The 25100-nt window shown below is 48.8% G+C and overlaps 1 protein-coding gene across 2 annotated transcripts in view; it reads right to left on the bottom strand.

Moving 5' to 3' along the window:
* Window positions 1–268: 268 nt before the first annotated feature.
* eml1 (EMAP like 1) overlaps window positions 269–25100 on the bottom strand; it is a 42463-nt gene continuing 17631 nt past the window's right edge. For both annotated transcript variants that reach the window (XM_079752675.1, XM_079752674.1), the window contains exons 2-23: window positions 18677–18859; window positions 16662–16800; window positions 13832–13960; window positions 13495–13526; window positions 12195–12221; window positions 8638–8767; window positions 7771–7920; window positions 7141–7210; window positions 6688–6795; window positions 6463–6558; window positions 6140–6274; window positions 5823–5922; window positions 5456–5607; window positions 4518–4643; window positions 4145–4276; window positions 3870–3937; window positions 3599–3687; window positions 3240–3337; window positions 2775–2862; window positions 2522–2617; window positions 2254–2384; window positions 269–1925 (exon numbers count right to left, since the gene is read on the bottom strand). In XM_079752675.1, coding sequence (XP_079608801.1) covers window positions 1800–1925; window positions 2254–2384; window positions 2522–2617; window positions 2775–2862; window positions 3240–3337; window positions 3599–3687; window positions 3870–3937; window positions 4145–4276; window positions 4518–4643; window positions 5456–5607; window positions 5823–5922; window positions 6140–6274; window positions 6463–6558; window positions 6688–6795; window positions 7141–7210; window positions 7771–7920; window positions 8638–8767; window positions 12195–12221; window positions 13495–13526; window positions 13832–13960; window positions 16662–16800; window positions 18677–18859 — 2405 coding nt within the window. In that variant the 3' untranslated portion in view covers window positions 269–1799. The remainder of the gene's footprint in view (window positions 1926–2253; window positions 2385–2521; window positions 2618–2774; window positions 2863–3239; window positions 3338–3598; window positions 3688–3869; window positions 3938–4144; window positions 4277–4517; window positions 4644–5455; window positions 5608–5822; window positions 5923–6139; window positions 6275–6462; window positions 6559–6687; window positions 6796–7140; window positions 7211–7770; window positions 7921–8637; window positions 8768–12194; window positions 12222–13494; window positions 13527–13831; window positions 13961–16661; window positions 16801–18676; window positions 18860–25100) is intronic.

Genomic DNA, 25100 nt, shown 5'->3' with positions numbered 1-25100 from the left:
CTAAACTGTGGAAAATAAGTATAATGTTTGTTATCATTAAGGGATTTCTGTCATTTTCTCGACATTTTTATTATTTTACTTCTGCTAAAAAATGATTTGGAGGTGGGAATGAATCAGATATGACGTTTGTTCATGCAGTTCTGTGATCTTAAACAACATGTTTTTTATCGTATAAAAAAATACAAATATCGGATCATATCCATGCATACTCTGACAACCTTCAAGAAGCGCTTGTTTATTTGCATTTGCATGTTCGTCGTGTGAAGAAGTCATGTTTCTGAATGGAAGCATTAGAAGCAGTGTTGACCAGGAAAAAACCTCCAGGTTTCTCTGGTGGTTTCTCTGGTGTTATTAGCTGAGACTGGATGACGGAAGAGCACATCAGAAGTTAAGTTACAGTGCAAAGGTCATCTCTCTCGTCCAGACATGCCTCCAGGTAGAAAACGGATTTGGGAACAATTTACAATATCAAGTTACTGAACAACTTAATAGGCGCTTGGTTGAGTTTCCCGCTGCCTTGCCCGTCTGCCTTCGAGGCTATTCAAGTGCCTGGTAAAAAAAACAAACAAAGAAACACATACCAAACAAACCTCATGCATGTTACGATACTTTTCAAACAATACATCTTCACCGTTCAACTAGATCAACTGTAAAGCCTTTCGGTCTATTTACACATCATCACGCATGACAGAACAAATTGGCAGTTTAGGTTGTGACTCGGTATCATTTCAGATAAAAGATGCCCGTCTCGTTATTCAATTAGAAGCACAAACAGTTGTGACTTCTCCAGATTACAGTTGAGGAAGGCACGTGTTCTGTTATTATTGATGCCATGCTACTTGGAAAAGGTTTGGATAAAACCTAAGATGCTGCAAACCAATCCGTATTTTATATTTTCACACGGGAATTGCATCAAGTGGTTTATCTGGTACAGAGTAAATACTGAATTATTCCTAACTATTATTATTATAATATTACAATATTGGATTTGAGCAGATCTGATTTCAGATTCTTCGACTGTTCACATATAAATGAATGTGATATCCATATTTCAATGTTGGTTAATGTTTTACCAAGGTGGGTTGGTGTACCTGGACAAGAGAAGGCTTTAACAAGAAAATATTAACTTCCTTTAGTGCTTTCCTGAGTTGTTAAATACAAAATAATTTAAAATCACTTTGCTCTGCACTTGGTTCCTCCAATATGCTTAATATTAAACCCTTGATTGGGGACAATAGAGGAAGTTATTGACTTTATAACATACAACGGGAGACACTAAATCAAATAGCTAAACGTTATTACTACTTACAAATGCTGTTTAAATCTGAGCCTTTGGTTTTTTGTTGGCTAGTCGGATAGAAATCCTTGTTCTCATGTTAAATTCTATTCACTACGTGTTTCACGTCACTTTAACAGTACTGTTAAAATAAATATTTAGCATTTACGGCAAAGTGAAGCGATGTGTTTATTTTATTTCTGGATTTTTTTAAAGCAACGCGACAATCCACCAGTTTTGTTCTTTAGCGGACACCTCGGATTTCTTCAAGTCGTCCTTTTAGTTGAGTTCCACACAGTTTTCACTTCACATCATCTTAACTCAGTGCTCAGGTCAGTTCACAAAGTCCCCGCGCTGCGACCCTGCTCAGTCATGCTTCCTCCGGTTGGTGTGGTCTCCGTTTGGGTTTGGTTTGGTCGGCTTCTAGTGCAGTTCAGATATTATTCTCCTGGTCTGGAGACGTGAGGAGCGAGGTCTAGTAGGAGGAGGGTGGCAGCCAGTCACAGGTCTGCTGCCCGAGTCCTCACACTATCCTCCACTGCATCACACTCATGTCCTTCCCCCCCGTCGACACCAGGAAGCTGTCATCATACAGGAAGTTCACGTTGGTCACATGACTGCTGTGGCCACCGTAAGCATGACTGGGAGCCTGGGGGAGAGAAGGAGGAGGGGGGGGGGAGCAAAACAAAGTCCATCACTGTTTTGAAGTCAACGTCCTGTAACGTCTATCAGTCATGTGACCTTTGGGTTAGAAAAGATAAGATTCATATTTATATTTAAACATTTAAGCTTTGGTAATTGATGAATTTGATGTCAAGTCAGAACGAACTGTGATGAGATGTTGTCTCTCTGAGATGGAGCTCTTCTGAGACGTTCCTCAAAGCTACTCTGTACTCTTATACTCTAATACTCTATACTTTTTTTTGTTATTATTCTCAGTTTGTCTCCCCGGTAACCAACCATTGTTTGTCTCTTACCCGGAACTGGGAGCAGGGGAAGGAGAAGAGGTGGACCTTCCCAAAGTCGTCCCCAGTGGCCAGCAGGCTCTTCTCATTGGAGCTGCACACAGCGTTGATGTCAGTCCCATCAGAACCGTCCGGCCACAGCCCTGAGGGACATCAGACCACACAGAGGTGAGAGAGAGAGAGAGAGAGAGAGAGAGAGAGAGAGAGAGAGAGAGGAGAGAGAGAGAGAGAGAGAGAGAGAGAGAGAGAGAGAGAGATTGTGTGTGTTCATGCTACTTACCGAAGACCTCGAAGCCCAGGGAGCAGGTGCTGGTCCCCCAGGGGATGTCTCTGGTGGTCTCCACACTCACCACCTGCTTACACACCGACGGAATCCCTGTGAAGACACAGAAGACTCCTTAGGGTTTATCCATGATGATCATAACATATTGACCAGATGATGGGGCTGGAGAGAGAAGCTAAAGTCAGGATGGCGGTTCTGTTTGTTTCTACTTGATATCATGGAGTGTGTGAGATGGGCAGCAGGTCCTTACAGTAGAGGATCTCGTAGTCTCCAGAGTTGGACACCAGGTACTGGGAGTCCACAGACCAGTCCAGGTGGGTGATGAAGCTGGAGTGACCCTGGGAGGGGAGACACACTTTAATGACTCATACACCTCATCACCTCACACACACAGACACACGCACGCACGCACGCACGCACACACACACGCACGCACACACACACACACACACACCCTTGCAAATCCACACACATGCAAACGCAAACACACAAGCACACAAACACACACAGATGTCTGCCTTGTACAGACAATGCATCTTTTTTTATTATTATTAGCACAAATACTAAGAAGAGGTCACTTGGGGTGGAGGGGGCGGAGCCAATGTAACCAAATATAAGGGGCGGGACAGAAGCCTAAATATAAAGCTGTGGCTCCTGGTGGGGGACACAAAGTCTGCCCTGCCTGTTTAGGGGGACTATTAATAAAGTCGCTCACCGAGCACTTCCCGACCCGGCTGTACTTCCTGCCCTGCTCCGCCACGGCGTAGATGTAGATATAGTTGTCATGGGAACCGATGGCCAGGAAGTTCCCGTCTAGATAGGAGGAGAGGAGCAGATGGGAGCGTGAGGTCGTTGGAGCGGTGGATCCAGGAGAAGGCACGGAGAACGGGGAGGAGAGCAGAGGGGGTTCATCAGCCCGGGGCAGGGAAAGGGGAGGGAGAAAGGAGGAGAGAGGAGGGAGAGAGAGAGAGAGGAGGGAGAGAGGAGAGAGAGCAGGGAGAGAGGAGGAGAGAGGAGGAGAAAGGAGGGAGAGAGGAGGAGAGAGGAGGGAGAGAGGGTTCATGTCTGACCCACCTGGGCCGTAACACATGACGGACAGCTGCTCGCTCCCGTCTGTGTGGACCGTGACCAGGTCTTTGGAGTCCGAGTCCAGCACCAGCCACCTGTAGGGTCCAAACAACCATCAATCTCAACACATGAACGTCATCGCTGAAGTCTGGAGTTTCAGTTAGTATTGTTGTTGCGTTGTTGTCATTGGTAACTGAAGAACTGTTGGGTCATGTTTGGTGAGATTCAGATCCTGATTCCGATTCCGATTAAATCTTGTATCACAGGATTCCAGTACCTGCCCGTGTGTGTTCCCACAGCAACCACCGCCCCAGACGGGTGGAAGCAGGCTGACTGGGCTGATTCCTGGGGAGGAAACACAAAAGGAGCATATCGTGTCCGGCCATTGAAAGAAAGAAGGAACAATCGTGACAAAAACATAAACAAACAAAAATAAATAAATAAACATACACTGGAAAGTCTCTCGAAAAGACACACACAACTTAAAAACCTGAATCGAATCTAGGGCAGTTCCCCAGTTTCCCCACAGAGGGCGCTGTTGCCCATGCTTACGTCCAGATGCTTGGTCCAGATTGGCTGGTGGCTGCGGGACTCCCAGAGGCTGACCTGCTTGTCGTAGCCACAGGTCAGGAAGACGGGCTTGGAGGGATGGACGGCCAGGCCCCACAGCTCATCAGTATGGCCCTGGAGCAAGATGAGGACTCGGTCATCTCAAACATTTACATTCAGGGCGTTTAGCAGAGGCTTTTATCCGAAGCGACATACAATAAGTACAATAAGTACAATCGCTTTCGGTACAGTGAGGATGTTCATAGAACCAAGTTCCAAGCACTAACAATTGTTGGGTTAACACATTCCCCGTATACAACAAAGATAGTAAGGTTAAGAATCTACAGAATAATGAGTTTTTAAGTGTAAGACCCACCTGCGTTATGGGGGTGAACTCCCCGTCCAGACTGCCCTGGAGAACAAAGTTCTTGGTGGTTCCGATGAGAACACTCTCCCCCCGGCCCTCAGCGATGGTTCTGATTGGTCCAAACAGCTCGGGCACCTGAACCAGAGAGGATGGATAAATCAATAAGTGGGATAAGAGTATGGATCGCTGTTTCCTTATTGCTTTCTTGAAAACATAAACCCTGTAATGTTTGTTATTGTACACACTCGCGTTTTTCATAGTTCATATAGCAATATTTATACTAGACATCACAGTTATCAAATGGCATTAGTGATTAGTGATACATCTGGATGAGCTCTGACATTCCTGCCACATGAAACGTATTTGTTAATTTTAATGCTGTGAATTTAATGAGGATTCATTGAGTATCATTTTAATTGAATGTCCCCAGGTCATTAGACCATCATCTCATTAGCATGTTAACAAAAGCTCTCTCTTGCATGCTAAACCTCCGCTAAACCAGCCTCCAGTCTACTGGTTCCACGTACCTGACTACAGCCTGGCTGAGGAGGAGTTTACCTCCACGTCATAACTACAGCCTGGCTGAGGAGGAGTTTACCTCCACGTCATAACTACAGCCTGGCTGAGGAGGAGTTTACCTCCACGTCATAACTACAGCCTGGCTGAGGAGGAGTTTACCTCCACGTCATAACTACAGCCTGGCTGAGGAGGAGTTTACCTCCACCTCATAACTACAGCCTGGCTGAGGAGGAGTTTACCTCCACGTCATAACTACAGCCTGGCTGAGGAGGAGTTTACCTCCACCTCATAACTACAGCCTGGCTGAGGAGGAGTTTACCTCCACTTCATAACTACAGTCTGACCGAGGAGGTGTTTACCTCCACGTACCTGACTACAGTTAGGCTGAGTAAAGAGTGAGGGCCGTGTGTGTGTGCGGAGGTGTTTACCTCCACACTCTGGATCTGCTGGTAGCTGCTGTTCCAGGACACCAGCCGTCGGTCCTTCCCCCCGGAGACCAGGGTACCGTTGCGCAGCATGCACAGGGCGAAGATGCTGCCGCTGTGGGCCCCCTGCACCGCCTGGCTGATACGGTTGGTGCCTGCAGGGAGAGGGGGGAGACATGGGTGAGGACCGGGGGCAGGAAGAGAGGAGGGAGAGAGGAGGAGAGAGGGGGAGACATGGGTAAGGACCGGGGGCAGGAAGAGAGGAGGAGAGAGGGGGAGACATGGGTGAGGACGGGGGGCAGGAAGGGAGGAGGGGAGAGGGGGAATGGGTTAGGCCCAGGGGGAGGGAGAGAAGTCCTCCAGACGTTACCTTTCCCCCACACCAGGATGTTGCCGCTGGAGTCTCCTGTGATGGCGTCTCCGTTCTCTGCAAACGTCACGCAGATGACGAACTTGGGCTTCTCCTGTTTCTGGAGGAGACAAGAGGACAAACCATCTGCTGATTCAATTGGGTGTTTTTAAATTAATTCAACCAATCCGGAATAGAAAGAGAGAGAGGTGATTCTCCATCCTAATAGAACACCACCATGGAAGGCCTGGAATAGAGTCTTAATAAGTCTTAAAAACAGGATCCCTCTAGGTTCACCGCACACTTGAGAGGCTCAGTAGGAGGAGCTGGATCCCTACCTCAAACAGTCCTTGTTTCTTCACCAGCAGGCCTTTCTCCAGGGTCCAGAAGTGGAGGTGAGACTTGCCGCAGGTGATGATGACATGGCTGTCTGTGGGGTGGAAGTCTGCAGCGAACATCGACTCGTTGGAGCACTGGGGCACACACACACACACACACACAGACACACACACAGACACACAGACACACACACACACACACACACACACGGACACGGTCAACAGCAGAACCGAGGGGGCACAGCACGCACATGGACCGGTCAACAGAAGTACCCTCTCTCTCTCACACACACACAGACACTCACACACAAATACACACACACCTTGACGTCAGCCAGGCGATCCTCTCTCTGCCAGTCCCAGGCGGAGAGGACGTGGTCGTTGGAGTCGTCCACCACACACAGCGTGTTACCGCCGTTCTGTAACACAACATCAACAACAACAAACAACAACATGTCAACGGACATTTCCATGGTGAAGCAGCCCCCTGTTTCCTGGGGAGCGATCATGGGACCCAGGTGTGTGGGCGTCGGCCTCGGGTCACTCACCGACTTGGAGAAGGCCAGGCAGGCCACGCCCCGGTCGAAGAACCCGGTGCCCAGAACGTGGAGCGTGTTGAGGCTGACGGAGTCCCACACACGCACGTGAGGTGCCAGCTGCACACACACACACACACACACACACACACACACACACACACACATGCATACACACACCCATGAACACAGACACGTAAATGCACTCATACATTGACACAAACACACACACACACACACACACAAATTTATGTTAACAAATTGTAATTTCTATGTTGAATGGCCCTCAGTCCTTACGAATGGGTAAAAATTCATACAGATTTTAACAATCAAATAGTGGGGCTCAGTGCTTTAAATCAGCACTGATTTATTATGGTTCATTATATATTAAGTACGGTGAGCCCCTCATTTCATTGAATCATTGCAGACACTAAGATGCTAAATGTATCGGAACACAGCCCTTACCTTGCCGTCACACGATGTTCCCGCCACCTGGCCGGTTGCTATGGTGATTTTGTCAGGATGAACAGCCAGGCTGGTGAGAAGGAAAACAACAAACACAGAAAGAGATATGAAGCAGCAGTTTGATCTCAATGAGTAAGGAGACGAGGGGTGTGTTAACCCCGCATCCCATAAACCCCTTCCTCGGCCACGGTCGCAGAGAGGCTGCGGTGGAGATGATCAGCAGAGCTGGCTCTGTGCTAGATGGCCCGAGATCAAGCATCAGGATGCTGTTGGTTACTGACTGCCTGCCCCCCCCCCCCACTGTCACTCACACTTAGACACATCCCCTAACGAGAGTAGCCCCTCATTATTGCAATGGTATTGTGTGTTGTCAATCCTCTCTATACTCCTATAGAAAGACAGGACTGTGTGTGCGTGTGTGCATGCATGCATGCACGGGGCGTGTGCCTCTCTCACCACTTGACGTTGTCCGTGTGTGCGTGTACATGCCTGAGTGTGCGTGCTTTTGTGTGTCTCTCAGCACTTGATGTTGTCCGTGTGTGTGTGTGTGTACGTGCGTGCATGCGTGCCTCCCTCACCACTTGACGTTGTCTGTGTGTGTGTGTGTGTGTGTGTGCGTGTGTGCCTCACCATTTGATGTCGTCCGTGTGCCCGGTGTAGTGTCTCTGCAGCCTCTCGTCCACGTTGAACAGCACCACCACCGAGGCGATGAAGTACACTGTCTCCCCGGTGGGCATCAGGTAGAGGTTGGAGCGGCAGTCGCGGCCCCGGTAACCGTATCTGAGCGTTCCGGCGGTCAAGGAGTCACGTCGAAGTCACACGGCCAGCTAGGTAAAGGTTTATTCTTCTGTCAATCGACAGCTGTTTGAAGAGCTGAAGTTAAGCTGTACCGTTTTATCTGTCGTCTCATCTATTCGTCTTCTATTTAGAATAATTGTAATACACGATAATCCTAATGCAATCTACGTGTTATCTAACTCCAATACAAACAACATTGCAGCGTTAATGGGACGGAAGAGTAAACTCAGTGGTTTATCTATCTTTCAACCCAGTGTTATGAGTACCAAACTTCGGTCTGTATTAAGCAGAACCGTCTCTACTTTGGATCTACTCTGGATCTACTCAAGACTGCTAAGACAGAGGAGAAGAAGAGAAACAGCAGTTGTCTCTGGCCAGCTGCTGACCTTGTTGACCTCATGTTGGTCTGGGGAGAGGGGGAGGGGGGGTAAGGGACACGTTGTTCTGCTGTAGGGCCGCAGTAAGAACAGAGCCACATTCACTCGGACAGACGGAGTGCAGAGCTGTCAATCACAACCTCCTCCCTCTCCTGACCTTACAACAGATCAATATCGGATTAAAATGTCATCAGAAAAAAAGGAATCCAACCCATACTCTCTGTTTCTCCCTGCAACACACCAAGTAAACATGCTGCAGCGGTTTCTTTGTGTCAGGAAACGCATGTCTGCACTAAATCACTATCATCACGGTAACGGATACACCCAGTCCAGCTTGAGTTTGCTCCCAGGCAGGTCGGCCTTGGCCTCCAGGCAGTAGGGCTCCACCTGGTCTCTGGGCATGAACATGGTGACCGGGCGGCCCTTTAAGAACATCTTCACATAGCCCTCCTCTGGAGAAAGCAACACACAGGAGTCAGTGAGGGCCACAAACAAAGATGGAGGCTTCAGATGGAGAGTGCTTCAGAGTGATGACATGAAAAGATGAAATGAACGTATGAAATGAGGAGTATAAGTTAAATGATGATAAAACAATGGGTATAAAATGAATAAGCATAACTGTGGGTCACAGAGCAGAAGGTCAATGCAATGGAAGAATAAGAATGAATGTGCAACAAAAAAGACAGAGATTAAAGCAATTTTAAACAAAAAGGTACTTAAGTTCATCAGCGAATTTCAAACAGAGTGCCCTTTTAAGTGACTTTATTAGTCATTTGAAACACATGACAACAGAAGGCATGAATGAAGTGACAGAGATTGTTGTAAAGTGTCACACTTTGACCTGCAGGTCTGAGGAGATGTGAACCAACAACACACACAAGCAGAAGCACCTTTATGGAAGTCAAGCACAATGAGGCACAGAACCAGTCAAACATATACATGCTTTTTTAATATTTCAATAGACAAATAACATGCAGAAAACATAAATGAAACCAAACAATACGATATTAACGACAAAAAATAATTCCAAAAATATTGAACGCAATAATTATACATATTTTTAAATATTGTTTGCTTCCACGGGATTGGGGCTAAGATTGTTTTCTCTTTTCAGTAAAGTTAGTTTTATAAATCATGACATGCCTCTCTAATGACAAGCGACAGTAAGAACAAATAAATCGTATATATGTTGTGTCTGAAAATACGAAACTGTAGAAAATATCATGCAGTCTCTTTCAATGTCATGTTGACATTGAGGCAACATTCAAGAAGCCGTATTTATCCTGTGAACCACCCAACGTTAGCGTAGCCTACTAGCATTCAGTGTCTGTTTGAACGGGAAGGAACAAGGAAGACGCTATGAGGTATGTTTGCTTCAAACAGTGGACTGCGATAAAAATAGCATCCCTGTCAGGCTAGCTAGCATATGTCAAAGCTAGCTGCCTGTCTGTTGAGTTCAGAAGCATGACTGGATCTCAGTAAAATAACGGGCTCAGTAGCATACCTGGAGCTCAGTTGCATAGCTGGACCTCAGTAGCATACCTGGACCTCAGTAGCATACCTAGGGCTCGGTAGCATACCTAGGGCTATAGCATACCTGGGGCTCCGTAGAATATCTGGACCTTGGTAGCATACCTGGGGCTAGGTAGCATTACTGGACCTCAGCAGCATAGCTTGTGCTCAGTAGCATACCTGGGGCTGGGTAGCATACCTGGGGCTCAGTAGCATAGCTTGACCTCAGTAGCATAGCTGGGGCTCAGTAGCACACCTGGGGCTAGGTAGCATACCTGGGGCTCGGTAGCATACCTGGGGATAGCATACCTGAGGCTAAATGGCATAGCTGGACCTCAGTAGCATACATGGGGCTCAGTAGCCTAGCTGGGGCTAGGTAGCATACCTGGGGCTAGGTAGCATACCTGGGGCTCACTAGCATACCTGGGGCTAGGTAGCATACCTGGGGCTCAGTAGCATATCTGGAAGTAGTGACTGGGGGAGCGAACAGGGCCACGGTAGCTTGGCGTATCGAGGGGCCTGAAGGCCGACTGACTCAGGCTCCTTGACTTCCTCAACTGCAGACTATTACTGGGGGTCTTCCGGACCCCTGTGGTCCTGCTTGGGCCCCCGGCCTGGAGGGAGGGGCCGGGGGGGCTGATGGCCGGGGGGGGCGCTAGTGCCTTCAGACCGGCGGAGCGGCGGTCGGATCCGGTGCGCTTGGCAGAGGAGCTGAGGTACAGCTGCACCGTGACTATAGCAGCAGATGGAATGGTGGGGGCGGGGCAAGTCAGGATGTAGAACACACAGAGCCAATTGGAGAAGAAAGAGGGTGGGGCGGAGCCAGTCACTCGGGACCAGGAAGGAGAGGAGATGCAGAAAAGATCAAAGTCAGAATTTGGAATGGCTGTGTGTTTTGTTCTTTTAGACTAACCAATCTGACATAAGACAGGGTGTTAATTCTGCATATTTATATCTCATGTTTGTAGAAATCTCCGTTCTTGGTTTGAAATGCAACAACATAGCCAAATAGTTTAATGTTTTTTGAGAAAGCTTCACAAAACCCTCTGATCATCACCATGTATTTCAGGGATTATTTCCCTGTCAGTTTCATGAATAAGAACGACTTGACTCGATGCTCCAGGCTGTGACAAAAACCACAAGGAGCGAAATCAAACAGATCTCCATGGAAACCAAAGAAACACTCAGATCTCAGTGCAAATATACAAAATATGGGTAGAGGGAGGGAGCGAAAAAGAGAGAGAAAGAGCAAGTGAAAGAGAGTGAGAGAGAGAGGGTGAGAACGAGAGCGAGAGAAAGAGCGAGAGAGAAAGAGAGAGAGAAAGAGAGAGAAAGAGCCAGCGAGAGAGACAGAGAGAGAGAGAGAGAGAGAAAGGGGGAGAAAGAGCCAGCGAGAGAGAGAGAGAGAGAGAGAGAGGTTGCACAGGCGGAAATCCTCTACTTATTCAGAAGCAAAGGATTCTCGGAACGGTGGAGTCGGGGGTTTTGGAACTCGGCGTGGAGGAAAGTGTCGGGATTCTTTGTGCTGTTACTATGGTGACAGAGCGCTAAATACCCAACGTGCAAAAAGTGGGGCAGAGCTGTTGGCAAACACACACGCACACACACAGCGAGAAAAGTGGCAGTTTTCATCCGCAGCTAAACGACTGGTGTTGACAGACACACGGCAACCACTGCAACCTCACACACAGGGACAGCTCAGTGTCGCTGAAGCAGCGCGTGTGTGTGTGTTTGGTGTGGGCGTCTGTGTTTGTGTGTGTAATGAGGCGTGCGTGTGTCTTGAATGTGTGCATCTGTATGTTCGGTGTGCTTGTGTGTGTGTATGTGCATTGAGGTGTGCGTGTATGCGTGTGTGTGGTAAGGTGTGTGTGTGTGTGTATGTATGCGTCTGTGTGTGTGTGTGTGTGCGTGAGTCTGCATGTGCGTGTGGGTCTGCGTCTGTGTTCGTGCGAGTCTGTGTGCGAATCTGTGTGGGTGTGTTCATATGTGTGTGTGTTAGTCAGCTCAGTGTGGGGGGCAGCAGCTACCACACGGGCACATCTTCTGGTCCCTGCCCTCTGCGTCCACAGCTCTCTGAGTGCAGCGCACTGAAACAACTGCTGTAGGGATCGTATATAACCCTTCAAATCCTCCTGCCTCCAACTGTCAACGAACCACTTCCTGTGTGAGCGGTCTGAAACTAGAGCGGATGGAACTGCACCACACGCTTCGGCAGAGGGGCCTTGCGGGCACAGCACCACCCTGAGAGCTGTGGAGGCCCGAGGGGGTCCGGGGAAGCGGGTGGGGAGGGGGGAAGGGGGCAGTGGTGGTGGTGGGCGGGGTTGGTCTGGGGGTGGGAGGGGCTTGGCTTGGGGGGGAGGGGCCTACCTTTGCAGTGGGTCACCCGTCGAGTCCCTTGTGGCCACATAGGGAGACAGAAGGACGGGTGAGGGAGAGTGTGTCCTCACCCCCTCAGGGGAGGGAGGAGCTTCCTGCTGGTTCTAACGGGCCTCTAGTAGCCCTGTGACTTCCTGTATCCTCTGGGCTCCTCCCCCTCCTGTGTTATTGTCTCGCATGTCACATGAATCATAATATAGTTATAGAACGTATTATATATGATATATTTTATATCATATTATACGTTTTATATTTAAGACTCAAAACACCCTTTAGTTGACTGCTGCTCTTTGTTGAAATACGGATCGAATGTACATCTATTGTTCGGGTCAGATTAGTCGTTCAAACAATAGATCTTTAAAGACTTTCTTATGATTACATCGGCCTGTTTGTGATTGTATGGGATCAGAGCTGCCCGGTGGGCCTGCTCTCTGCTGGGGTCAGTGATTCCGGTTGTTTCTGGCTGATTACAGCAGTAGTTCACATCCAAGAAGCTGGCCCGAGCAGGCAGCCCCTGGGGGGTAATAGGTCTGAATCGACTTAAACGTCTAAGTCATCGGTTTCCCCTGAAGAACGTTTCTCTTCCTGGGCGGATGATGCCAGATAACATCGTCCTTAGCACTTTCTCAGAGGATTAGCGCTACGTTTACAGGGATTTACCACGGCGAGACAGACGCTAATGAGAAGCTAAATCATTTTCTCACTGGTTCACAGCTTCTCTCCTAATTTGATGATGTTGGATAGTAGAACAGCAGGCGTTTTATCGAAAAACTAACTGTTTTTACAAAGATGCTTTTCTGACATCATCTTCATCGCAGTTAGTACCACTTTTTGTTGGGCTGAATAAAAAAGATCAAAGTTTTGGCACAACTGTCTATTTTAGATTAAAATATAAATACGAAAACGTACGCTAAACAAAACAATCAAATTATATTCATAACAGACAAATGGTCAACAAATCAAAGGGTTGAGCAGGTGATGGATGGATGATGGTTGGATGATGATAAAAGGAGATTTCAACAGGGATGTTGTAGCAAGAGATCATCATGACAGAATATACCGTAAGCATTGTTGTTCTCTTAGTGTAGGGAGCGCTTTTAATCAACAGTACATCTACATCATTTATTTTAGCAGCTATGTAATATCAATATTTATTTATTTATATTAAGAGTGGATTCATTCAACACACAGACACACACACACACACACACACACACACACACACCCTGTTCCCAGGGAGTGAGGGTTTAATTACTGCCCCTGACAGCGGGAGAATGCCTTGTTCTCTTACCTGCATTGAATATGGGCTCCCTCTGCCTGCTGCTGCAAGGTAAACAGGTAAACAACCACATTCTGTCAATACTCCTCCAACCCCACCAACACCTGTCTCTCCCTGAGACACACCGCTCAATCAATCTCCCCAGACCAGCTATCACTTACTCTCACGTGGAATATAATGGTTAAAAAAAGCTATCTTACATTTAATGTCAAATATGTTCTATATTTTAAATCATATATTTTCATAAAACGGCTACCACCGGCCCTGGATGCCCCGCCCTGCTCCGGTACCTTGAGCGAGCAGAGCTTGTGATTGGCTGCTTTAGACAGAGTGGGAGTGGGTCAGCTACCTGTCACTCCTCTTGCCGCTGGAGTTGCTGCCGGTGGATCCGGCGCGGGTCCGGTTGCCCTTGGTCTCACCCGAGTCCCTCCTGGTGAGCGTGCCCATGTGCTCGTTGGAGTTGGCCCTCCTCACAGTACTGGGGGGGGGGGGGGGAAGAGGAAGAGCGCAGAACCAATGAAGGACTTCACAATAAAAGCCTCACCCAAGGGTACATTGATTATGATTATTTCCATGTGAACTCAGCCTCCTTCATCTCCAGTAAACCAGGTACGATCAACAGAGCACTGAGAAGGAGGGCTTGATGTGTGAGTAGTGGCACATGTGTTCATGTGTTCATTTGGGTGTTATTGGGCAAAATATAGAGGAAGTGAAAGGAAAGCAAAAATTCTAATAAACAATAAAATGGGCCCCTCCTGTCATGCAGCCATACACAAACACACACACACACACACACACACACACACACACACACACACACTGCGGGTCCCCTTGTGTTGTTTCCCTACATCAGGCCCATGGCCGTGCCTTTATAAAGGACCTCCAGAACAGAACAGGAGAGCAGATGCACACAGCAGCGCAGAGCAGACAGCCTGCCTGCATATTCACACAAAGGAAAGCAGCCAATCAGCAGTCCGTGTGCTGGCAGCCCCAGTCACACCTAATCCAGCCTCCCAGCGGGGGGCCCATTCCCACCAGCCCTGTCTGGATAACCCCTGTACTGGGATGTAGGTCTGTTTGGATGTGGATGTGGATGTGAGAGAGAGAGAGAGAGAGATAGAGAGATAGAGAGAGAGAGAGAGAGAGAGAGAGAGAGAGAGAGAGAGAGAGAGAGAGACAGAGACAGAGACAGAGACAGAGACAGAGAGAGAGTCACATTATATATTATTATAAAAATTAAAATGGAAGACAGAGAAAATGCCCATTGGTAACTGGAGGATGTAGATGTAGATCTTTACATTTACATAAGGGGATTTTGCTGACGCTTTTATCCAAAGCGACCTACAACTATTCATTCACACACCGACGGCAGAGCCAACCACGCAGGGCCACAGCCAGCTCGTTGGGAGCAGTCAGGGTGAGGTGTCTTGAGTGACAAATATATTAGTTGCATTTTAATTGATTATTTAATTGAATTGATTGGAGATGGATTATTGGGGCTGATATTTAGTATGCAAGATCATTAATCAATATCTTTGATAGATCAGTGATGATGTATTAGTTTCCGTTTGACCAATCATATTATTTTTGGCCTTCTCACCTGAGAGGTCGGTAGAAATACCTGGACGAACCGGATGGAAACAACCAGGAAGTGACATCACAAGTTTGAAAGACAAAGCACATAGACATAAGGGAACGCAACAGACTATTGTGGCCTGTCCTTGTGAAGACACAAGGACAGGCCACAATAGGCTCCTGCTAAGACGAGAAGGACAAGGAGGAGGGACAACACAGGACACAACAGGCTCCTGATAGGACGAGGAGGACAAGGAGGAGGGACAACACAGGACACAACAGGCTCCTGATAGGTCAAGGAGGACAAGGAGGAGGGACAACAAAGGGACAACAGCTTCCTGATAGGACGAGGAGGACAAGGAGGAGGGACAACACAGCTCAGAGACAACAGCTTCCTGATAGGATGAGGAGGACGAGGAGGGACAACACAGGTTCCTGATAGGACGAGGAGGATTAGGTGGAGGGAAAACACTGGTTCCTGATAGGTGGAGGAGGACGAGGGGCAGGGAAAACACAGGTTCCGGATAGGAAGAGGAGGAGGAGGAGGAGGAGGGACAACACAGGACACAACGGGCACCTGATAGGTCGAGGAAGAGGAGGAGAGACAACACAGGACACAACAGGTTCCTGATAGGAGGAGGCCAAGGAGGAGAGACAAGATGTGAAAGGGAGTCTGAAGCCATGGAAAACTATTTGCCTTGTAATTTGAGCCACAGATATTCACTGTTTTGTGTGTTTACGGGCATATGTTTTAGGAGGCTTGGGCTAATGGAGCCAATGGGAACAACACCAGTTTGAAGAACCATATCATATTGAAGGGCAAAACTGACAATAAATAAAACACATAAAAAAATAAAAACGAACAGCAAACACAACGCGTATCCCAGCAACCACTGCTGCACACTCAGGAAGCGGGTTAACTTGAGTGTAGCTAACGACAGCTCCCTCTGCCTCTGCTAACCCCAGAGAGTCCCATGAGGAGCACAGTGGCGTCCGTGGGGGTCCGTGGGGGGTCTGTGCGGGTCCGCTGTGTGTGAGGGGACGGAGGGCAGCAACATTGATGAAGACGCCGCAGAGCTAATGAGGCTCACTTGTCATGAAAGGCTCCCTCTCCCCTCCACTACGTTATGGTAATGAACGCCCCGCGACCAGCAGACACGAGAGCAGCCTTACTGTTCCTCTGACAGACCAGATGGATCACGCGTGTTAACACATACACACACATATGCCCACGCACACACACACACACACACACACACACACACACACACACACACACACACACACAATGAGCAGCAACCACACACACACACGCCTTCTTGCGGTGAACTGAATCTGAATCTGCCATAACTGAGGCAGAGAGATATCCTCATTCAGTTGTTCAGCCTGGTGAAATGTCAGCCGCTGCGTTTATAATGAGCCCCACAGAGCAGGTTTAGGAGGGAGGGAACCAGGTACTAACACGTGGTTCCTATCTTACACGTGTCTGGGGAAGGGGAGAAGGTCAGGCTGGGTTTCTGCCACGTAAGATGCCGATTTATTCCTTCCTTGACAAGGTAGAGGGCGGTATGCAATTGAGCTGATTACAGTGGAGGTTCTCTCACCTCCTATTGGCTGAGACAGGAGCGTCCTTCCTGGATCCCATCCCGGATGGGGAGGGTAAGGTCCCGCTGCCCTTCTTTGGTAGGACGGTCCCGTTGTTGACGGTGGGCCTCAGCGGCAGCGTGGCGATCATGGGTCTGGCTGGAGGGAGAAGGCAGCGTCAGACGCCGTGCTGGGACACTTCAAACAACCGGTCGCTTTCCCTTCAGGGATATATATAGTCAGGCTTAAATCAGAAGGATCAGGACGTGTGTGTGTGTGTGGGTGGGTGGGGGGGGGTCTTTGTGTGTGTGTGTGTGTGTGTGTGTGTGTGTGTGTGTGTGTGTGTGTGTGTGTGTGTGTGTGTGTGTGTGTGTAAATCATGGTATAAATAATGTAAGGCTACGATTAATGCCACAGTGGCATATTTTTCAAGGTCCAACAGTTTAAATTGTGTGTGTGTGTGTGTGTGTGTGTGTGTGTGTGTGTGTGTGTGTTTGTGTGTGTGTGTGTGTAAGTGTGTGTGTGTGTGTGTGTGCGTGCAAGAGATAAAGTGAGAGAGAGAGAGCGAGAGAGAGAATGTTTGCTTGTCTATCTGTGTGTTGGTGAGTGCGTGCGTGCGTTCATATATGTGTGTGGTGTGCACAGTGGTGCAGTGGTATGCATGCGTCTTTCGGTGTGTACACACAAACCCCATAGCAGCCACTCAGACATCAGAGTATCAGCTCAAACAGTTCCAGACAGAAGGACTGAAGGAATGGCCATGTGTACACTACTTGGTGGTCACTAGCTTAGGGATGCGTGTGTTTCAACCGCAGAAGTTAACTCTCCGTCCGTGTCAGACAAGACGGGTCATCACACAAAAAGGTCAGAGCAATCAGCCAGGGCAATCGGCCACATCAGCCTCAACAGGGACATTTAGATGAGCTTCTGCACAGACCTCCTCAGTGCTGGAGCAGAGCACCACGCCCCGCCAGGGAACGCAAACACAAAATGAGACACGCATTCAATCACTCATCTACTCCATAAATCCCTTTTAATAATTGATGGCCGCCATAACAACATTATGGACCAGATGGAACGGTCGATGGAACGCTGTCTGCCAGCATCAACATCAGCACTCCGAATATTAATCTGTGAGAGGACCATGGTCCAGCCGTGTGGTGACGCCATGACCTGTATTATTGATGATGTGTGCTGCTCTGTCTCTCTAATGCATGCTAGTGCACTCATGCCTTTTTCAGGGAGGGCAGGGCGCTGTAAGTGACAGGGGGAGGGGGGGACAGTGCTTCAGGGTGGGTTAAAGTGGCAAGATGGCTGCTGCGGGTGTGGTCATTCTGGGGGGGGGGGGGGGGGGGGGGGGGGGGGGGGAAGAGTAGGGGGAGAGTAGGGGAGAGTAGGGGGAGAGTAGGAGAGAGTAGGGAAGAATAGGCTACACACCCCAGCAGAGCCTACCTGGCCTCTCAAAAACGTTGTCTGCTGAGGGGGATTTTCTCATCAAAGCAGGTTCTACACACACACACACACACCCACACACACACAGACTCATAAACACACACACACACACACACACACACACACACACACACACACACAGACTCATTCATACACCACACACACACAGGGAGGAAGGGGGGAGGATGAAGAGGAGGGGGTGGACAGCCAGGAAGAGAGCACGTGGGAATCTGAAGAACCCATCTGCAGTGGAAGATGGATTCTACCGGGCCGGCTCCTTACTCCAAAATACACTTCTCTCATATTATTGAGAGTTCAAACTTTGGTTTCACCTAGGTCGATATGTGTGACCCATCGGACCACAGATACGCAGCAATAACAATTCCCATCCCTGTGAAGATGGATCGAACCCACCACTGATTTACAACTGATCTCACTTTGACATTCATGTTCCTTTGGCCATTCAAGTTATGTCTACCCTCTTTCTACTCTATTCTTCATCATCATTGACGTAGGGTTTGAGAGGGTCAGAGGTCAGCCCGACTGGGCCCTGATAGAAGAGTCTGGGCTGGGGGGGGGGTACCTTTGGTGGGGCCCCGACGGGGGCCCAGGGACTGCTGCTCCTCCGAGAGGTTGAGCCGGCGGACCACGTCGGCCAGGGCCGACTTCAGCAGCTGGATCTCGTCCTCCTGCATCTGGACGCGTTGCTCCAGGGACGCCACGCGGTCCGTCACCTCCATGCTGCTGGCCGCCGACGCACTGTCATCTGAGGAGGAGGAGGAGGAGGACGAAGGGCGGGGGGGAAGGGGGAGGAGAAAGTCAATGACACAGGTTCAAAACCCCCCATCTGTGATTACTCTTGTTTATCAGCCATCACTGCAAAACTTGTTTGTTTCGTTTTTATTGTTCAAACCCCAAAACAGTTTGTTTCTTAATTTGGTTGGACACATAGTAGACCTCGTAGAGGGAGAGACAGAATGAAAGAAAGAACCAGAAAAGAGACAAAGAAAATATACGCCTAAAATAAACGACGTAGCATGGCCTCTAAAGACATGCTCTGATGCCAATATTTCAAAAGAAACGTTTGTCCATAAGTAGATATCTTCCCTTGAGCGGTACAAAGGGATTTTCTATTAAACAGCCTGATTCATGGGGTGCTTTGAATGGACACTCTGTACGCCTGTCTCCATAATTGCTATTCAACGTGTCTCATTTGTTCTGCTAAAACACCGTAGCTTAACACCTTGGACTGCTAACACGCACACACACACACACACATATACACAAACAGGGACTGTTCTATTAGGCCTTTGATGTTAAAGTGGCATGTTGAAATATTAATGTAAATCATTGCTGTGTTTTCCCTGCAGACTAGCAATAAGAAGGCAATGCATAATGCATGAGAGAGCAGACATCTGGTGACCAGACTCCTCCCTCCTGGAAAGGTTAAAGACGGACTTCACCCCCCACCATGGTGGTTTCTCAAACATGGAGATAAAATACTCTGGATGGATGGATTCAGGAAATGTGTTGGGGTCAACTTTGTGTGGTAAGCTATTAAACCCTCCAGATAAACCAAAGTGCTCCGGGGTCTTTGTGGACTGTGTATTCTCCACAGACTACAATCACATGGGTCTTCCATGATTTGATTAACGCTCACGTGAGCTGGTGTTGAAAGGGACAACACTAACACAGTTAATCACCGTGTGTTCAGCCAGGAAGGAGGAATACAACGACATTCAGCAATTCTTGTGTTCGTTCATTTCCCCCTTGGTCAAATGAAAACAAATCATAATGGATTTTAGAGTGATGTTTGTTGTCAATGTGGTAATGTGGTTTTAACAATGATAAACAAGTTTATTATTCCTTGTTTCTTTATGCAAAATGTGAACTCCAAAATGCAAATTTATCAAGAATAGTGTTGACTACTATGGGGCAATAGATATATAAAAAAAGGTAGAGTTAAGATGTGGCTCTAACAAGACAGTAGGGAACCTTGAAGCATTACCTTTGAGGAATCACAGTAAATTCATAATGACTGAATAAACCAATTACTGATCCCACTCATTACTGATTCATCCACTGGCGTGTGTGCAGATGCGAGCACACACGCACATGTGCGCACAAACACAAAACAGCAAATACATTATTCACAGCTTTTTTCAGCTAGCATCCTTGTAGTAATTAACGGTGCAATTAGTGTTTTTAGTTAGGAACGGTTATTAGACAGGCTTAACTCAAACATTGTATCAGCTAAACACATTGCATGCCTCTTGAATGTGTGCTACGTCTCTTGAATGTGTGTCTTCACTTCAAATAAATGTGTGGGTTTCTCAGCCGGAGAACCAAACAGGCTTTAACCAAACATCTGAAGAATGTAATCTAAAGAAGGCCATGAACTAAGAGTACATTTACTGTCCCAACAGAAACCAAGCGCTGCGATCCAAGATATGTCTCCATCAGTCTGTGCTGAAATGAGTCAGAAAGAGTAAACTCACCCAAATCACTTCCACCTCTCACTCATCGAAGACAATCCCAATACAGGCAACCCTTAGACCATGACTTCCCTTCTACCACACTCTGTGACTCCCCTTTTATCCTTACCCCTTCACCATGACTCCCCCTCTATCCTCGACCCTACCTCACCATGACTCCTCTCCCTCCTCTCCTCCCCCCAACGGGCCCCTCACCATGACTCCTCTCCCTCCTCTCCCCCCCCCAACGGGCCCCTCACCATGACTCCTATCCCTCCTCTCCTCCCCCACCATGACTCCTCTTCCTCCTCTCCTCCCCCCACCGGGCCCCTCACCATGACTCCTCTCCCTCCTCTCCTCCCCCCAACGGGCTCCTCACCATGACTCCTCTCCCTCCTCTCCTCCCCCCAACGGGCCCCTCACCATGACTCCTCTCCCCAGCCAGAATGCCTCCTTTGAAGCGGCTCGCTGCTGTTTATTCATGCAGGAGCGGGCAGCAGCGCTGCAGATATCTCCAGAGACAAAGCCTGTTCTATCTGCTGCACATCTGCTGCTGCGGCCCGCCTCGAGCCCCCGATACCAAAGGCCCGGACACCACGACACCCAGCGGTACCGGAGCCAGCTGTAAGGGGCCACAAGCCAGGGCTCCAGCACTCTGGAGCGGGAACCTAGAGGGCCCCTCTTAAAGCGCCCCCTCTCTCACCACCAGGTGTGAGGGGATTGGTCATTAATAGACACTTCAAGATCGATCTCCATCATAGCACTCCGAAATAACACGAGGTGGGAGTGAGTCATCCACACATAAACCACGATGATTGGTGTCAGGTGACATCATCACCGTGGAGGGTGAGACGATGATGTGAATGGATGATGCAGAGGTTTGATTAAGGCCCATCAAAAACCTGTAAGGACGCTCGCATCGTGGCAGGTATGAAAAACACGTCCTGTGATGAGGGTGTCACCTTTCATTCTGCAAATAATTAATCACAGACACACCACCGCTTTGTCTCACTCCCCCACGGCCCACATCATCATCAACCCCCATAAACCCGTCCTCAACCTAACACACACGCGCACACACACACGTACGCAAGCATGCAAGCAACCACACACACGTATTACCGTCACCTTCCCTCTGCCTCGCTCCCAGTCCATCAGTCCCTGCCGTGCCCCGTCCCCCCAGTGTCTCCATCGTCAGCGTAACCGTGAGCTACAGGTCGTTCATCGAGCCATGGCTGCCCACAAACCACACGACAGCTTCCTAATGCCGCCTGACAAGACGGGGCCCGTTACCCTCGTCTGACCCCCCAGGTAGGACCCTCCCCCCCCAGCAGGCTCGGAAAGCACATCCCCTCCCCGCAATCACAGCCTGCAGCAGCTATGGTGAGTCATTCACTCCTTTATTAAACACACACACACATCTACACCCACACACACGATCACACACACACTAACTCACATACACATCTACACACACACACACACACACCTACACACACACACACACACACACACACACACACACACACACACACAAATACACACTGTAGCGGAGTACAGGTAGAATAGCAATAGTTTCATAAAATAACATGGTTCTCCTCCCGGCCCGGGGAGGAGAGACGACAATGGGAGGTATCCCCGCTTCATTCACTCCATTCACACCTCTGTGTGCAGAGAGGATTTCCATCTTTTAGCGTCCCTGGATAGATTGAACCACTGTTGGCTTTCCTCAGAAGACAAGACAGCCTGTGATTTCAGCCTGGCCAGAGCCCCACATGAGAACAACCAGGGAGTTGAATCCACAACCTCCTTCCTAGATCCCCAAAACAGCCTTGAGGCTGGTGATGCAATAAAATAAGGAACGCCACACCTTGGACAGAAAGGAAGAGAGGCCGCTTTCTGCTGGTCTGATTCTCTAAATTCAGCCACAAGACAAACTGGGGAACTGAACAGCATTACATTCGGGGGAAAGAAATGAGGCGTTCAGAGCTCCCGGCAGGAGGTCCACTTAAGCAGCAGGACGCCCGCCCGCTGCCGGCTCGGCGGTAGACACTAAGCGAACGACAGTGAACATCATGCCGAATGCAATCATCACAATGCCAGCATGTGACTCCATAACCCCAGCATGCAGCCCAGCACTATGTGGGTCACCAGTGATGAAGAGAGAGGAGGAACGCTCTCAGAGTGAAGCCACGGTGACGACGCTGAGGAACAGCTTAGTCAACCCCGGTGTCATGTGCACCGAAAGGCTGTCGGTCAATCACCCGGTCAGATTAGAGGGTCACTCGGTTGGCCGGGGTTGGGTGATGCTCCTGAGAGCCGTTCAGCCTGGGTTAGAGACGATAAATAGTGAAGGGTGGAGAGCAGGGACTGGGAGAGGGAAACCTTGCTGAGAACGACCCAGGAAGGAAGGCACTGTTGGCACTGAAGAGGCCAGAGGACAGGAAATGATATAAACACTGGAGACAGAGAGAGATGGGGGGAGAGCGAGAGAGAGAGAGAGAGATGGGGGGAGAGAGAGGGACAGAGAGACAGATAGAGCAGAGTGAGATAAAGAGAAAGGGGTGAAGCATGAGTCCTGAACACGGATGTGTTTGTCTCGCAGGAAACAGATGCAGGTATGGACATGATAAGAGAGGCAGAGAGGGGGAAAGAGAGAAAGAGTGAGAGTGGGGGTTGGCGATGACTAGAAAAATACATCTCCGGATGGGAGTGTCTGTGTGTGTGTGTGTGTGTGTGTGTGTGTGTGTGTGTGTGTGTGTGTGTGTGTGTGTGTGTGTGTGTGTGTGTGTGTGTGTGTGTGTGTGTGTGTGTGTGTGTGTGTGTGTGTGTGTGACAGACCCTCTCTGGTCTTGTGGTAAAGTGTTAACCACTTACTACCTTGCCCTGCTAGCTAGGGGTCAACTCAGGTCAAGTGGGGTCTTGCTCACTCCCTCCCGCTCTTACGGGCACACACTCGACACATACACAGACATGGGCATGCGCACACTTAAGCACACACACACAGACACACACAGACACACACTGACACACAAAAACAAAACCAGGCCTGGGGAAACATTAGTATGCAAAGAACATTTGTGTGTGTGTGTGTGTGTGTGTGTGTGTGTGTGTGTGTGTGTGTGTGTGTGTGTATGTGTGTGTGTGTGTCATGAGATTGCTGGGGGCTCAGGCCTGGATTAGAAACTAAATTAAAGCTTGGCTTCGAATAAACACTGTGTCCCCCGCTATATACATGCGTGTTTGTCTGTATGTCTGTCTGTCTCCGTGTCTCTGTCTGTCCGTCCCTCTGTCTGTCCCACTCTCTTTCTCTCTGTCGGGCCAATGCTTGACCCAGAGAAAGGTTGTGAGAAAGGGGTCGGCAGTTAAAAAGGACAGAGAAAAGTACGGAGACACAGAGGAAGAGAGCGAGATCAGAAAGGGGGCGAAAACACGCTCCTTCTGAGACACGCATGTGGCACTCATACACAAACACAGACACACACATGCCCTGTCAGAGGAAGGTGTTGCTGGCTGCGGGGATTAAAGGGGATGTGTGGCAGCAGATCTTCTGCTCAATGCTAGTGATCCCTTAACTCAGGGGGGCTGGGCTTAATGGTCTCTCTCTCTCTCTCTCTCTCTCTCTCCTTGCCCAAGGGAACTGTGGTGGTGTCCGGGGTGGATCTGCAGGGTCCGTCAGAGTAGACAAAGGACTGCAGGGTGGAAGACGGAGGATCTTGTAGTTTTTATGAAAATAATTTATGCGAAATGCCTCAGTGCACGAAGTCTAAATAAATAAAGGCAAACCTATACTTCTAATGATCTTTCTCTCTTGAGTTAGAAAGTACTAAGATAAATACAAAGTTGAGTTAACATATCCTATGAGCAACAACATACATCAAGACGAGATGACTGCCGAAGACATGCTGACTCAACAACAGCAAGGTACCAAGAGCTACGATGGAGGCACACACGCATGGCAAACACACCCACACACACACAGACACACGCAAGCACGCACGCACGCACACACACACTCAGACACGTTCCTCCTCAGACACACATGAAATAATTCTGACAAATTTAAATGAACTTCAAACTTGGAACATGAAAACTATGAAGAGAAAAGCAACCTAAAAGGTGTGAATAAAGATCAAATGGCCGTCCTATGACCTTTAGAGGAGAACAGCAGCACCCAGTCCTGCCCTGCAGCGGCCTGCGCTCCATCCCAGAACTGCCTGGGATCTCTCTTAGAAAACAAGCCTTTGTCTCTCCAATAATAAACAACCAGGAAGGAACAGGGGGCGTAACGCTCCACCATCCAGTGTGTGTGTGTGTGTGTGTGTGTGTGTGTGTGTGTGTGTGTGTGCGCGCATGTGTCACTGTTTGTTTGTTCCAATTCTGCATCATCAAGGGGTGTAGTGGGGAACTTTGGTGTGGAAAAGGTCTGACATGCACACCCCACACACACACACACAAACACACAAACACACAAAAAAAAGCACAAATATGCTGGTGGCGGCCATCTTGGCCAGTGACAGTAACGGCTCTGTT

This window comes from Pollachius pollachius, assembly GCF_949987615.1.
Source record: "Pollachius pollachius genome assembly, chromosome: 15".
NCBI lineage: Eukaryota > Metazoa > Chordata > Actinopteri > Gadiformes > Gadidae > Pollachius > Pollachius pollachius.
Note: the sequence above shows the minus strand (reverse complement) of the source record. Positions and strands in the feature narration are given on the sequence as shown.